This window comes from Sparus aurata, chromosome 3 (assembly GCF_900880675.1).
Source record: "Sparus aurata chromosome 3, fSpaAur1.1, whole genome shotgun sequence".
In the NCBI taxonomy this organism is placed as follows: Eukaryota; Metazoa; Chordata; class Actinopteri; order Spariformes; family Sparidae; genus Sparus; species Sparus aurata.
Genome location: NC_044189.1, coordinates 24,780,486 through 24,796,045, shown reverse-complemented (window position 1 = coordinate 24,796,045; position 15,560 = coordinate 24,780,486). Strand labels below are relative to the sequence as shown.

At 41.3% G+C, this 15,560-nt stretch overlaps 1 protein-coding gene across 3 annotated transcripts in view; it reads left to right on the top strand.

Annotated features, from left to right (window-relative positions):
• adcy2b (adenylate cyclase 2b (brain)) overlaps nt 1-14,893 on the top strand; it is a 52,045-nt gene extending 37,152 nt beyond the window's left edge. For 2 of the 3 annotated variants that reach the window (XM_030412573.1, XM_030412572.1), the window contains 9 exons: nt 182-337; nt 784-968; nt 3,435-3,519; nt 5,520-5,678; nt 6,657-6,803; nt 6,992-7,099; nt 12,129-12,243; nt 12,336-12,460; nt 12,546-12,754. In XM_030412573.1, the coding sequence (XP_030268433.1) occupies nt 182-337; nt 784-968; nt 3,435-3,519; nt 5,520-5,678; nt 6,657-6,803; nt 6,992-7,099; nt 12,129-12,243; nt 12,336-12,460; nt 12,546-12,698 (1,233 nt within the window). In that variant the 3' untranslated portion in view covers nt 12,699-12,754. Of the gene's footprint in view, nt 1-181; nt 338-783; nt 969-3,434; nt 3,520-5,519; nt 5,679-6,656; nt 6,804-6,991; nt 7,100-12,128; nt 12,244-12,335; nt 12,461-12,545 lie in introns of all 3 variants that reach the window. The other variant, XM_030412571.1, reaches the window with a different exon arrangement.
• The last annotated feature ends 667 nt before the right edge of the window (nt 14,894-15,560 follow it).

The following is a 15,560-nucleotide window of genomic DNA, read 5'->3' as shown; positions in this document are numbered from 1 at the left end:
CTGAACCACATCTAACTTTTAGTATTTTGTCCACATTATCAAAACATGATCAAGTCTCACACTGTTGAACTAAGTAATATATCTTCTAGGAAAATGGTAGTGATTATCAGTTCTGGATGCCATGACAGAGGAGCCATGGCTTAAACTTTTTGCCCTCAATCCTTTCTGTTCTGCTCGTTAGTTCTTTGTGGAGGATCCCGGAGGATCCACAGAGGACAGCCAAGCAACTACTCCACCTGAGGTCCTTATAACTACTCCACCTGTGAATCTAACTAACGACAGCCTGTCAGAGTACGAGGGAGGAAACACAGGACTAAAACACAAGTTTTATCTGCCAGTAAGTATAATAGTGTGAGGTTAGCAAACATGGCCTGAAAAGGGGTAAATATGTTGTCATGTAAATCCAATTACTGACCACCGGTAACCAAAAAACAACTTAAATGACATGTACCCAGCATTCTTTAACTTTAAATAGACATATTATGCCCACATGGTGGTGTGGACATAGAAATGTGTCTCTTTCCTATGAAAGAAAAAAATATTCAAAGAGGTACTTATGTCAGTTAATTCCAGTTTTAAAATGAAACTTTGGTATAGCTGTTTTAGATCGAATAAGCTTGTAACATCCATTTTTTTAAGATTCGTGTTTTAGTCATTAGTGGTGCCCCTTTGTCAGACATACTATATGGGGGAATTGCCAGAGCTCGAAGCTTTCATTCACTCCCCTGTTTATTCATACAAGCATCGAGGCCTTACACAACCATTCTAAATGTCTGTCTCCAGTACTTTATCTACTGCTGTATACTGGGCCTGGTGTCCTGCTCTGTGTTCCTGAGGATCAACTATGAGCTGAAGATGGTAGTGATGCTCGTTGCCGTGGTGATCTACAACATCATCATCCTCCAGACGCACGCCTCCCTGCTGGATGGATTTAGCAAAGCACCGTACCCCACCGATACACTGAATAGGTACCTGTTAACTCACACACACACTCTCCTCTCTATATAAGGCATTAATGGAAGAACTATTAAGCCCACTTGAGGTCAATACTATCTGTTTGAAAGATTCCACCCCCCTCTGACACTGAAGCCTGCTTGCATCAGTTGAGCTGAGATAGCAATACCCATATGACTGTCGATTAAGTGTAACCCCTGGAGAGGAGGACGATGTGTGGCAGAATGAGATACAGCAGGTTTTGATGGTGGAGCTGAATTCATTTCTCACATTTGAGTGACAGCAGGAGTGTCACTACTGAAAAAATCCCATTACGCAAAAAGATTTCCGAGAAAGGCTGGTGAAGAAATACTTTTTCCATCCCTCATATTTCTCTCTTTATTTCTCTTTCTTACCTTGACTTCATTAGCATGAGGAGTATATTATTGTTTCCAAAGCACTGATGCATATGAATAAGAATATTATACATTATTAAATGAAAAGAAAATAGACCGGGACTGTCTAATATTTTTTGTTTCTTGTAATACATCTATTTACACTTCAGATATCTTGGCATGGCTTGCAACAGCTGGGTTAACTGACTTTACGTATCAGCAAGTTGATGCATGCCAACATATGATCCACTCAAACAGTACAGAACAATCTTCTTTAAGTCTTACATGTATAGGTCATCAAGAAGATTTTTTTTCAACCCCTCTTGTAATTTGAATGGGACGTTTACTGTTTTGAATGTGTTCGTAGCTAAAATACAGTAAGGATTCTGTCTAATTTAAATACAGTGCAGAGTAGAAATTGATCCTAGTAAACAATATGACTGCTTGAGTGTCGTCATGCACAGTTCTTTATGGCAATGATGCTATGCCTTTTTAATGACAACAAATTATATTTGATTATAAAGGCTGTCAGGGGAGGCCTAAAATATCATAGCTTTATTTTTCTCATGTAAACGAGTGCCATAGAAATATCAAAACAGTGTGTTGCTTAGTCTCTTAATACTTTTTGACTTCTCTTCCCCATCTGTGGCACTCAGACTATAGCTCAATTTGTCACTCTGACAACACAAGCAGGTGAATCCTAATGCAAGAGACAGCAGGCCAGCAGATTAGTTGTGTTCAAAATAAACAATGGGAACCAGATAATTGGACAGCAGGATCAAGCAAAAAGCATCAAATCTCTCAACAAAGACTGAAATAAATACTGGACTTTAATACAAGCTAAACTAACGAGGGGATGAGGTGCAGGAAGAGAGCAGCCGAGAAACAGGTGAGGGGAAAGAGTTGTGGATAATGTAAGGAGCTGATAGGCTGTGAAGGACACTGGGAACAGGGCTGGGCTTTTGAAGGGGATGCAGAGCAGGTGTGGAGGGAAGCAGACTGGGGAGAAACAAAGGGAACACATGAGAGAAACAGAGCAAAAGACAGCAGAAAACACAGAAAACACATAATATGTGTATTAAATAATATGCAAATGAAAAGATGATTTATGGAACAACTTTAAGCCAATCACATGTCCCCTGTCTCTTGCCTAGTGAGCTCAATAAGCTCATGCCACAGACCTATACATACATATCTACCCATCTAGAAAGCTAACTTAAGTAACAACAATGCCAAAGGACCGGCTAAAAGCACTTTACACTGAAAGTACACAGCACACCGATTGAGAAACATCTCCTTCTGTTTACTGAACACATCTGCTGATCCTGGGCTGACTCTGTTTAGTTAACAGGAGCTAACTGGCTAACTTTTGGTATCAGGGGACACGTGATTGCCTGAAAGGTGAGTCATGAAAGTGACTTTATGAAATAAAATGTGTAATGAAATTAAAGTTTTATGTAGGGCAATGCCGGTATGCAAAAAGATTTTAAAATAATGCACATCCAAATGTAATAAATACTAAGTGCTGGGGGAAGTACATGTGAAAAAATACTAGATATGCATGCGAGATAGTGCTGCAATGAAACTAAACCATGCCATTATGAAATAAATGTATAATGAATTGATGATTAAACATGTAATGTATTTTTTATTTATTTGATATCGAACAATTTGGATTACCATTCAATTATTTATCTTTAAAGGTATCATAGGTATGACTCCCTTTTCCATCACAGCTGGGAACTGTCGTTTTTAGCAAAGGTTGCTCAAACAGCAATTTTCAGCTGTGAACTGATAAACAAGTTATACACTACTTAGGATTTATGGCACCGGGCAGTATACATTGGTTCGAGTCAAGGTAAACTACAACAACCATGTAACAGTGCGGGTCACTTATCTGTTTTTAGTGGTTCCTGGACAACAATGGAGCTCAGTGGAACCACAAATAAGATATATCAGGCTTTGGCTACGCAGACAATACCTGTTAGTAGGATGCAATCATTGTTGGTTCTGTTTTATTATTGTATTTGTTAATTCTACAATATGACCAGACTTTCATACTTGACAACTATCATTGTGCTAATTGTATTATCTCTCTCTGTGCAGACCAGGAGTACTGAAGGATCTGAAGACGATGGGCTCTGTGTCTCTTTTTATCTTCTTCATCACTTTACTGGTGTTAGCCAGGCAGGTCAGTCAACTTATATTAGCTACCACAATGACCTCAATAGATGTCACTACTGAACAGCTACATATAATTATAACTTTATGTATCTTTACTCTCTTATCTGGCCTTGTTACTGAACAATCTCTGTGTGAGGAGGTTTTTTTTAATGACACTTGATACCAGTGCAGTTAATTATCACTGCTCTCCAGAATTAAATTTGGAAGCAAGTGAATCCATGTTTTAGGATTCAGTTCAGTGTGTTCACAGATCAAAACACTTGTTTAGAGGGACATTCCTGCAGTGATGAAGCAGTCAGTCAGGCCAACAGCTTCCATCTCCTCTATGTCTCACTTCACATAGAGACAAAACTCGGCTGACACACATTTTAGTGTGCATTTTTTATCTTTTTCGGGGTGCCATCCGTCAGATCTGACCCCAGAGCAGATGTTCAGGACAGAAATTCTCCCAGAAGAGGTTCTGTACCAGAAACTGGGGCTCCCCTGAGAGCCACAATTGGTTCAAACAGCTCCATGTGTTGTTCTTATTCTGGGGCACTGTCGCCAGGAGGGAGGGGAGCATTTGTTATGGAAACATAACTTTGTTGTGGTGAACTCTTTGTAACTGTCAAAGCTTATTATGGCCTGCACTTTTATCAAGTTCTTTCAGGACTGATTTGGTTCGCCGTTCCGGATGCAATTTGGGTATAAATTAGTAAGGTAACATGATTAATCAATTAACATGAAAAAAATGCTGGAAACAGGTCAAAAGGTGTTCAGTGGCGTCATCTGAGGCTGTTGACCCAGAAGTACATAGATCTGTGTCGGATATGAGAGCAAAAGGCCTCCATTTTAGATGCTTTTAGTCTGCTATTAATACATTTGCCTTGCAAGAATTTCCATCGTCAACCCTAATGAGCCAATTTCAAACCATTTAGTCAGAGGGAGGGGAAAGCAGGTTAGGAGAACGAAGGCATCTGTAATTCATCCCTCAAGAACAGATGCATGATGGAGAAAAGCTCATTTACAGGCTTGTTAGCTGGTTTCTCAGCCGCATCTGGAATGAGCTGCATTTCCTCTGGCCTACTTTCTGTACTCTTGGAGGTACCGTTCCTCTCCCTGGACATGCACATATGTATACATACACAAATGGTTCCTTAGAGGGCTGGAAGTCTGTATTTCTATTTCAGCCTCAAGCAATCAACACTGAAGCACCAGATCTCAGCACAGAGCAGCATGGGCCTACACTGTTGAAAGCCTCTAAATTGGCACCGTTCTTTAATCTCGAGGGGGAAAGTATTCAGTATGCACATACATCATGCAGACTGCTGCCTACATAAATGACATATCTCACAGGATACTAACCCCAACACACACACACACACACATCCATTCACACAATGCAGGGGTCGGCCCACAGGTAGCCTGGAGCTTTCAAATATATACGCGCATAATGATGGTGAGTTCAGGGGACGCTGTCTGAGGCACGCGCACTCCTGGGATGTAGAAAGAAAAGTCCTTCTAGCATTAATAACCAAAACATGAAAAAGAAGGAGCAGTGGCTATCTTTTATGCAAATCACTTCTGCCTGCTTACCATTTCCTTGAACAGTGAGAGCGGAGCGTCGCAAACTGTTTTATTGTTGCGTTATTGGGACATTAATTTTCTATGAATATCAAGCAAGCCCTTCAGTTTCACTTGGTTATGTTTCCCCAGAATCCTGCACAATTTAGTGGCAAAGATTAGAGCAGAATGCAAGGTAGTCTATCTGTGAGAAACACTCGGCTATCAGGACAAATGTTTGTAGCCGCAGGACTACTTCACAGGAGGCTGACTCGCTTCTCTGATCAACCTCCAGTCGTAAGCAAATGTCAGAACTGATCTATTGCTTCATGGAAATTACAACTTTCCAGTCAGTATGTCTTCTTGATTCTTTTGGTTTCTTCTATGGCCTGTAGCTTTGGACCAGAGTGCTTCCGGGGTTTAAATGACACAGGTGTCTCTTTACTCTGTGTCCTTCTGTAACAGAATGAATATTACTGTAGGTTGGACTTCCTGTGGAGGGACAAGTTCAAGAGGGAGTGCGAGGAGATCGAAACCATGGAGAACCTCAACCGGGTTCTGCTGGAGAACGTTTTGCCTGCACATGTCGCTGAACACTTCCTGGGACGCAACTGGAAAAATGAGGTGAATTGATGTTGAACTGTGGACCTCTGCTTTCATGCGTTATTTGTTATTAAAAGTGAGATTTCCTGTCTTTTATTATTATGGAGGAACCGAAATCCCCTGCCAAACATGTGTACCCAAGCCTTTCACAAGCGTAGGGAAACAGTGACAAGATGAATGTGTAAGGTCTTGTTACTTTTGGACAGAGCGAGGTTGGCGGTCTCTGTTTCCAGTGTTGGTGCTAAGCTAAGCTAAATGGCTGCTGTGGTATTGACCTTCCTTATTTAAAGGTCCAGTGTGTAGAATTTAGTGGCATCGGGCAGTATGTGGTTGCAGATTGCAACCAACTGAACATTTCTTGCCTCACCCCTCCCTATGGTGCCTGTAAAAAATGCCAAAGGCCTTCGCTAGAGTCAGTGTTTAGCTTGTCCTTTCTGGGCTACCGTAAATCAGATAATACACATAAAAAATGAATAATATGTTCATTGCTGCCCTTCTAAATTATACTGCAGGAAACAAATTTGTGTAAATAAATTTCATATAAATACTCTTTTGTCAGCATACTGTTTTGTTTTCTGGACTGCCTTATTATGCTCTGCTGCTGTTGCATGTTGTCCCTGCACACATGCTGTAATTGATGTAGCCTACTCGCCTAACACACTTTCCATTCCTGTATTTCTACTTAATTTGTTCCAGTGCTGTACGTGTTCCTTCACACTCCGTACCCTCATTTCCTCCATTATTACATCTGTCTTCCGCTCTGTGTGTCCAATGATGAATGCTGGTACTATTTTGCTGCTGCACTGACCCCTCCCAGAGATGATTAAAGTTTCATTTTATATATTTAAAGAGTCAGTGTCATTGTTCAGAGTTCGGTACTCAGCTCATATATCTTCTCTCTGAAGACCATCTGTTTCTTTTTTTTTTTTACTTTCCTTCCCTAGCGCCTGATCAATGCAACACATCAAACTTTTATATCTTCTTCTTGCTTGTTATCAGGACCTTTATCATCAGTCATACGAGTCGGTGTGTGTGATGTTCGCCTCCATCCCAGACTTCAAAGAGTTTTATACAGAGTCTGATGTCAATAAGGAAGGACTGGAGTGCCTCCGTCTTCTCAACGAGATCATAGCGGACTTTGATGAGGTAAACTCCTCTCACTGATAATCTCGGCTGTCTGAAGATGTGAAAAAATAATGTCCTACTGATTTTTTGAGAAGCAGGCACACTGGAAGGTTATGCTTTAAAACAGCAGCATAAATACTGCCAGTAGTTGTTAGAGAGATTTCCTGCTCCTGTGTACGTTACATCCTGTGTCCTTCATCTGTCCTCAGCTGCTGTCCAAACCGAAGTTCAGCGGCGTGGAGAAGATAAAGACCATCGGTAGCACCTACATGGCTGCTACTGGACTCAATGTGACACTGGGACCAGAGGGCACACAGGCACGCTTTTTACACACATGCCCACATTTTTCACACACTTGCACACACACGAGCAGACCAGCTACAGAGTGTTTAAGGTCTCCTTCACATTGGATACAAAGTGACAAACCGACTATTAGAGCTCATATCTGATAATCAAAAATCCGGCAAAAAACAAGAGTCTTCTCACCTCATTTCAGAGTGCCAGAACAGCTTTGGCAGCCTGAGCTCATTTCCAATCAACTTGTCATTTTTCATCAATGTTAATAAAACAGAATGAGGCTTAAGAAGTATTAATTGCTGTCCAAATACATTTGGACATTTGTGTGGGCTGTGTCGTAAAAATGCCACATGTAGCATTAAGGCATCAGTGATTCATTACTACACTAGTTTGAATACATCGCCACAATTGTCACAGAGACATTTGACTCATGAACTCTTGTGAACTGCATTCTGTAATGTTAAAAAGGTGTGCTGGTCAGAGGTGAGAAGTAGCCAAGTACAAATATTGGTATGTGACTGTACTTAGATTTATCATAGTAGTGTAGTAGATTTATCAGGCATCTGTATTTGAGTTTTTATTTTCTGACAACTTTTTCATTTCTTGTACAACGTCAACTATCTTTCCTCTCCTTACAATTTCAGAACGGACTTGTTAGTTTAGTCTTTCTGTGCTCAGGCTGCAATACCAACACAAACTGACAGTATTTGACATCCTGGGAATGAGACTCAACCATCAACTTTCTTTCTGATGGGTTCAAGAACAACTCAGGACAAACCCAACCAATTCTACCTTTAAATTTACATGAGGTTCAGTTAGCCTTTATTCTACTGGAAACCCCTATATGGCCCATACTAAACCCAGAAATGTTGTTTCCTATTAACTTTTATTATTAAAATGTCATCTATAGGTTTAGCAAATGAGATTAAGCTTGGTTACTAAAAGTTGCATGTTGGGCAATTTGAGTAATTAGCATAATGAGCTAATTAAGGGGAGACACTATAGGTGAAGAATAGGGACATTTTTTTAACTAATATATATGACCATGATATATTATGAAGATATTGACAGAGGGGTTTGTTCATATATCATTCGTAGCCTAAATTTATATAAGATTTAATTCCAAAAAACAGGGCAAAATTTGTTTATTTATGGCTGTTGACAGTATTTTCTGATCTATGGAGTGATAAAAAGAGATATCCAAAATTCCCCAAAAAACCTTTGGCTATAATATGTCAACAAAATGAAACAAGAACTTTGAACCTGGTTTTATCCAATGTTTGAATTTATGTTCTGGAAATGTATGCAAATTGGCACATATTTAATTAGATAATGCATCATTTGCATATTCAAACATACAATTTCAGAAAACTCATAATACAAAAAATAATTGTCTTAATGTAAGTAATTAACTGGGGAAGTTTCATGGTCATTAATATTAGTTAAAAAAAAATGTCCCTATTATTCACCTGTAGTGTCTCCCCTTAATTAGCTCATTATGCTAATTACGCAAATTGCCCAACATGCAACTCTTAGCAACCAAGTTGAATTTCATCCACTAGGCCTATAGATTACATTTCAATAATAAAAGTTTATAGGAAACACAATTTCTGGGTCCAAGAAATTTCCAGTAGACTACTTGCACAGTAATGGCCAGTAGCAATTTCCTTCAGAGTGATTTTAACTCTGACACTTTGACAGCATTTCAGATCCTCTACTTGAAGTTGAATCAGTACATTTACCAGAATCTTTTTCACACATGTATCTGAACATCTACTTGAGTAAGAAATGTGTATACGTTTACCATATCTGGGTGAGGTTGATTTATTATCTATTCACTTCACTTCTTTGTCAGTATTTAGGCCAGTGATGTTGATTATTTAAGATTTAAGATTCAAGAGGGGTTTATTGCCATTCCAGCCATATACACAGTACAAGGTGCAATGAAATATCATTTCACAAGAAACAAACAGTGCAAACAAACAAAATACAACAATAACCAAATGCTTCTTTTTTTTTTAAATAGTGCATTTAACTGCTCTCAAGTCCAAAAATGCTTTATAAAATGACTGTACGATGATTAATGTTATTATTATTATTTACTATTTACATGAGGTGCAATAGTGCATTAGACAAATACAAAACAGCGACATAGGACAGCATACAAAAGGGCAACAGAGGTGATCAGTTCAGTCTCTGAGCCTTGAGGAGCCGTATGGCCTGGGGGAAGAAGCTGATTTGTAGTCTGGTAGTGACGGACCGTGTGCTACGGTACCTTCTGCCAGATGGTAGGGGAGAGAAAAGTCTATGTGAGGGGTGGGTGGGGTCTTTCACAATGCTGGTTGCCTTACAGATACAGCGTGTGGTGTAAATGTCTGGGATGGAGGGGAGAGTGACTCCCATGATCTTTTCAGCCATCCTCACCACTCGCTGCAGGTTCTTGTGTTCCAGTGTTGTGCAGTTTACGAACCAGGCAGTGGTGCAGCTACCCAGGAGGCTCTCTAAAGTCCCTCTATAGAAAGTGTTGAGAATGGGGGTTGGGGGGTGGGCTTTCCTCTGCTGGCTTTTCTTCACAGTGGAGCTGGTGTTTAGGGACCAGGTTAAGTTCTCCGCCAGGTGGACACTGAGGAATTTTGTGTTCTTCACGATCTCTACTGGGGAGCCATGGATGTTCAGTGGCTCGTGGTCCCTCTGTGCTCTCCGGAAGTCAACAACCATCTCTTTGGTTTTGTCTATGTTAAGGGATAGGTTGTTGACTTTGCACCAAGTTATCAGTTGTTCCACCTCCTCTCTGTATGATGACTCATCATTCTTGTCAATGAGACCCACCACGGTCGTATCGTCGGGGAACTTGATGATGTGGTTCGAGTCGTGTAGAGCTGTGCAGTCATGGGTCAGGAGTGTGAACAGCAGTGGACCGAGCACACAGCCTTGAGGTGCCCCTGTGCTCAGCGTGGTGGTGCTGGAGATCTTATTTCTGATCCGGACTGTCTGAGGTCTCCCCATCAGAAAGTCCAGGATCCAGTTGCAGAGGGATGTGTTCAGGCCCAGCAAACTCAGCTTCCTAGTCAGGTGCTGGGGGATGATTTGGTTGAATGCTCAACTGAAGTCTATGAACAGCATTCTGACGTAAGTGTCTTTTTTGTCCAGATGGGTGAGTGCTAGGTGGAGGGTGGTGGTGATGGCGTCATCGGTGGAGCGGTTGGTTCGATATGTGAACTGCAGGGGGTCTAGGGTGGGAGGCAGAAGGTTCTTTATGTGCCTCAGGATCAGTCTCTCAAAGCACTTCATGATGGTAGGGGTGAGTGCGATGGGGCGGTGGTCGTTGAGGCAGGACACAGGTGACTTTTTGGGCGCAGGAATAATGGTGGTGGTTTTAAAGCACGATGAGACGGTGGCAATACTCAGGGAGATGTTACAGATGTCTGTGAGAACATCTGCCAGATGGTCTGCACATCCTTTGAGCACACTCCCAGGAATGTTGTCTGGGCCAGCAGCCTTATGCGGGTTGACTTTGTAGGATCCTTCTCACCTCAGCCTTGGTCAGACGTAGCACTTGTTCGCCGGGAGGAGGGGTGTTCTTCCTCGCCACCACATCGTTTTCTTCTTCAAACCGGGCGTAGAACAGATTCAGCGCATCAGGCAGGGAGGCATTACTGTCACAGGCCAGGGTTGTTGTCCTGTAGTTGGAGATGGCTTGGATGCCCTGCAACAGCTGCCGTTTGTCTCTGCTGTCTCTGAAGTGGCTGTGGATTTTCTGGGCATGAACTGACTTGGAGACTAGGACAGAGTTATTGCACCAGTCCGTGCTGATGTAAACACACAGTCCTCCGGCTCGGGTTTTGCCGCACAGTGTTGGGTCTCTGTCGGCTCGATGCAAAGCTAGTCCGACTAGCTGAGTGGAATATACATGGTTATCAAGTGGCTGACTGAAATACACCGGTGCTCTGTGGTCGATGTGATATAAGCATTGTTCAGTTCACATGGTGCGAGCTGTCGATCTGATGCATGTAGATGGCCAACGTTTTATGCCGAGTATTTTCATATTGTCAACACTGGACTAGCCTTAATTACATCCTTTTATAACCTTCTGTTATTTATTTATTATATCTACTTTGACATGATCCTTCCATAACATTGCCTAAAATGGCTCTTGTTGAAAACCATTTAAGGAATGTCTATTCATCCAGGCTCTTTTGTCCCCACCACTTTCCAACACAAAGTGACACCCTCAGCTATGTGTGTTTGATTTCACACAGAAGCAGGTTTCTCAATCATCCATTTTGAAATTACAGCTTTCACACGCAGATTTATTTGAATGCTAACTCTGGTTCAAAAAATACATACACTATTTTATTTTATAAGAGAAAGGGCTGTAATGAATTTGGGAATTGGAGCACTCTCTTATATGCTCGGGTCCAATAAGACCAAGGACAGAGCCGCTAACTTTACCTGATAGCATCCAGCTCCTGCACAATGTGTCATTCCTGATTGGGGCTTTTATTAACGCAACCTCGACATAGTAAGTCACTGTAGTTAATGATGTGTTCGTTGGCGTTGGAAGTAACACTCTGTCACCGCTGAAGGTAGGAGATTTATTAGGTTGACATGTAAATGTTCACAGCAAACAATAAGAATTACAATGAGCACAGCCCCTACAAATCTATTTGGCTTTGGTGAGATGAAAACAAAAATACTTCCAAAATCTTCAAATGCTGTGTCACTTCACTTCACAATGTGAAGAGCTCCAAGCCTCACATGTCTGTCAGGGGCTATTATGGTTGCTCAACCGTGAAAAGTGTATTGATTTGCAGTACAAAACTGAAAAGACACAGTGTTCCTCACAGTGCATCCAAAGCTATAAATATACAATATGCAAGTTTAAGTTCTGAAAGATAAAAGCAATAATAGTAATTCACTGCATGAAATTGAGGTTGTCAATCACGGTGATCAGAGTCCCTCCAAATTATTGCTTTAAATATGACATATATAAACATGGGTCAGATAGCTCCTTTTAACTTTTTTCCTCCCGCCTTGCATTTCCCTCAGGAACATGACCGACAGTACATGCACATCGGCACCATGGTGGAGTTTGCCTTTGCTCTTGTGGGGAAGCTGGATGTCATCAACAAACACTCCTTCAACGACTTCAGACTCAGAATCGGTGAGAACATTTCTTCACAGCACAAATATGAGCTTTAATACAATTTGAAGAGCTGTGAAGTTAAAGCCATGTGATTTGTTTTTGTTTTTCAGGGATAAACCATGGGCCAGTTATTGCAGGAGTTATTGGTGCCCAGAAACCTCAGTATGACATCTGGGGAAACAGTGTGAACGTGGCCAGTAGGATGGAGACCACTGGTGTGCTGGGAAAAATACAGGTGAGCTGTCTTACAAAACTACAGGGGAATGACCTCCAGCATGCCTGTAAACTTCTTACTCTACTTGTGTTTTTTTTCTGTCCAGGTAACAGAGGAGACGAGTGGTATTTTATCAACACTAGGCTACATGTGTTCATGTCGTGGCATCATAAACGTGAAGGGCAAAGGAGACCTGAAGACCTACTTTGTCCACACAGAGATGACCCGATCTCTGTCACAAGGGACCGTGATGCCTTAAGCATGCAACACCAATGAACAAATAAGACTTGAGAACACAATCACACACAAAGAAGTGGCCGTAGAAGTGATTCGTCATGCTCCGTAACTAAAACCCATTACCAGAAGCCAGCAGTAGACAATTGTGGAAAACCAGTTTTGTCCTTAGCAACACAATGAAGAGGAGAGCCGAGGCGCCGCGCCCCAGAGCTTCAACACTCACATCAAGTGTAACAAGGACTTTACTCTGAGGAGTCTCTTCACTGTCTAAAGGAGTGCCTGACTAAAGAGAGGTCTTACTAAATTGGTGCAGCTCTCAAGGACCGCAGTCACCCATCTGTACAATAGTAGTGGTGTGGAGCTAATTAACCATGCCAGTGTTGCAGCGCTTCAGAGCCTTACACTTGAGCAAACTGAGCTGCCTGTCGAGCTTTTTTCTATCTGCCTGGTTGGCACCGTGAGCCAGTTTTTTTTTATTTTATTCCAAATGGATGTTACAATAGTTTATTGTCATATAGAGCAGTCGACGCCAACAAACCGCTAGCGTGATGGATAGTTTGCCAAAACCTGTGAATTGTATTTATAGCTTTAGAGCTGCGTTTGTGTCCCACCCAAGAGTAGGAGGACTCAGGCACAGTATCCAAGAGGAAAAGTGGAGGTTTGTTTTTTATAATTCATCTGGAAGCAGACCATCAGCAATGTGTGTAAATGTTCACTGCCATCTTTTTGTTATTCATTAAACATTTGTATATAAAATGACCTCATCTGTCTTTGTGTGCTTGTTTTAGTGCTGTAAACACAAGTGCACCGTTAAAGGCTGGTCGCAGTATAAACACTGACAGGATGTGCTCACAATGGAGTCAAAGGCTTGTACGGTCATTAGTTTGAATGATTAGAGACAATACAGGTTTTCATGTGGCAGATGTATTTAATGTTGTCATCAGACGTGGTGACTGCTCTGATAATACTGATCTCTATCTTACAGTAGCCCCAGTATCTAGAGTCTTGTGATGTGTAGGAGAGTTAGATTAGAAGATTAATACCACTCTTATTTCACTCTGTTAATATAAATCTATAGCTGTCAGCCGGTTAGTTGAGCTTACCACAAAGACTGAAAAATAGCTTGCCTAAAGTGGCATATTATCCCTTTATAGCTTTTGCTTTGTGTACAGATTTAACTTGCTAGCTATAACAAGTTAAAGGGTATTCCAACATTTAAAAGTCTGGGCCTTATTTAGATGTTTTGGTGTGTAAATGATTCAGACTTAACAAAGATTTTGGAATAAATCCAGTCCAGCTGGCAGCTGTGACACAGATTAATTGGCTGCATCATAATCCTTTAGGGCAACTGTCAAAGTCAGGTCTATAAAAAGTGCTAATTTTGTCCCTGACAGGCTGAGTTTGTTACACTAGGCTTCTGTCTACATTAAGGAAATGATTCACACAGAGATAGACCTTCTTGTTGAATTATAACATCCCTTTTGGTACCAGAAACACAATTCTTGCTCAAGAAGAAGTCTCACACGGAAATCTTACGAGAGAGGTGAGTTGTACGAGAGATGACAGTGGAAATGTGAGTTAGCGTTGGAGAGAGGAGTTTATCCAAAGCAACTGCCAGGAAGAAGTGGTTACCCCCCCCACACAAGATTTCAGAGCCAGACTTCTCCTTGAGCGAGACTTGTGATTCTGGTTACAAAGACGATAAACCTCACTTTGACACTCAGAGTTGTCCCAAAGGATTACGTCGCGGCTGTGTTGTGGCTGCCAGCTGAGGCGATTGCCCGGACCGACGCCAAAACTTTTGCTAAGTATGAACCATTTTACACAACAACAAATGTAGATAAAGGGCCAAAGTTTAAAAACACTGGAACCTTCAAGAAAAAATGGCACCGATTTTGTGAGCATTGGACAGGGCCAGGCTGAGTGTTTCCCCTGCTTCCAGTCTTTATGCTAAGCTAAACTATATGACTGCTAGCTGAAGCTTTGTCTTCAATGGCTAAATATGATTGTGGCATTTTTTTCATCCAACTCCCCACCAGAAAGGGACAAAGTGTGTCAGAATGTGAAACTTTTCTTAGATGTTTAACTCGATGACATGTTAGCATCTGTGTAACTATCACATTCACAAATATATCCTCTGGCTTACAAATACCAGTTGTTACCGTCACTACATTGTATTTCCAGTATGAATGTTACTATAAATACCTCATCAGAGTACATCAGTTTTGTTGTTTCTTGTAGAATACTTCTTAAAAGGTCCAGTGTGTCGGTCCTTGTCCACGGGGCTGCCATGTTTCTACAGCAGCCCAGAATGTACAAACTAACTGACCGACTATAAAGAGGACCTTTCATGTTTTTGTCATTTTTAGCAGCCTCCAGAGGGTGACGGTGAGGGTGAGGGGTGTTCACTCGGTTGCAATCTGCAACCTCACTTACACAAGGACTAAATCCTACACACTGGTCTTTTATATATGAACATTCAGAAATGATGTGTACAGCCAACACTTGAGTAAAAATAAAGGCTTCCTGGGTGAAATGCAATGTGATGCAATAAGGTACGTTGACAGCAAAAATCTCTAAGGAAGAATCTGTTTTCTAAAGGCTTCTATGGTCAAATACCAATTTCACCATTTTCATTTGACTCAGTTATTTTCTCTCTTTCTACTTTGGAAGCACGGCCTTATGTATTAGCTTCTAATCCTCCTTTATAAACATTGCAGCTCTAACAGCGCACAGATTCAAATACTGTATCACGTCTAAGAATAAAGAGTCTATTTCTGCCAGAGCACAAAGGCTGAGGCAAATGAGAGGAATGAGAGATGTCTGTGCTCAAAAGCATCCTATTATGTAGGAGGTCACTCTCAGCTGTGTGGGTTCAGAATTC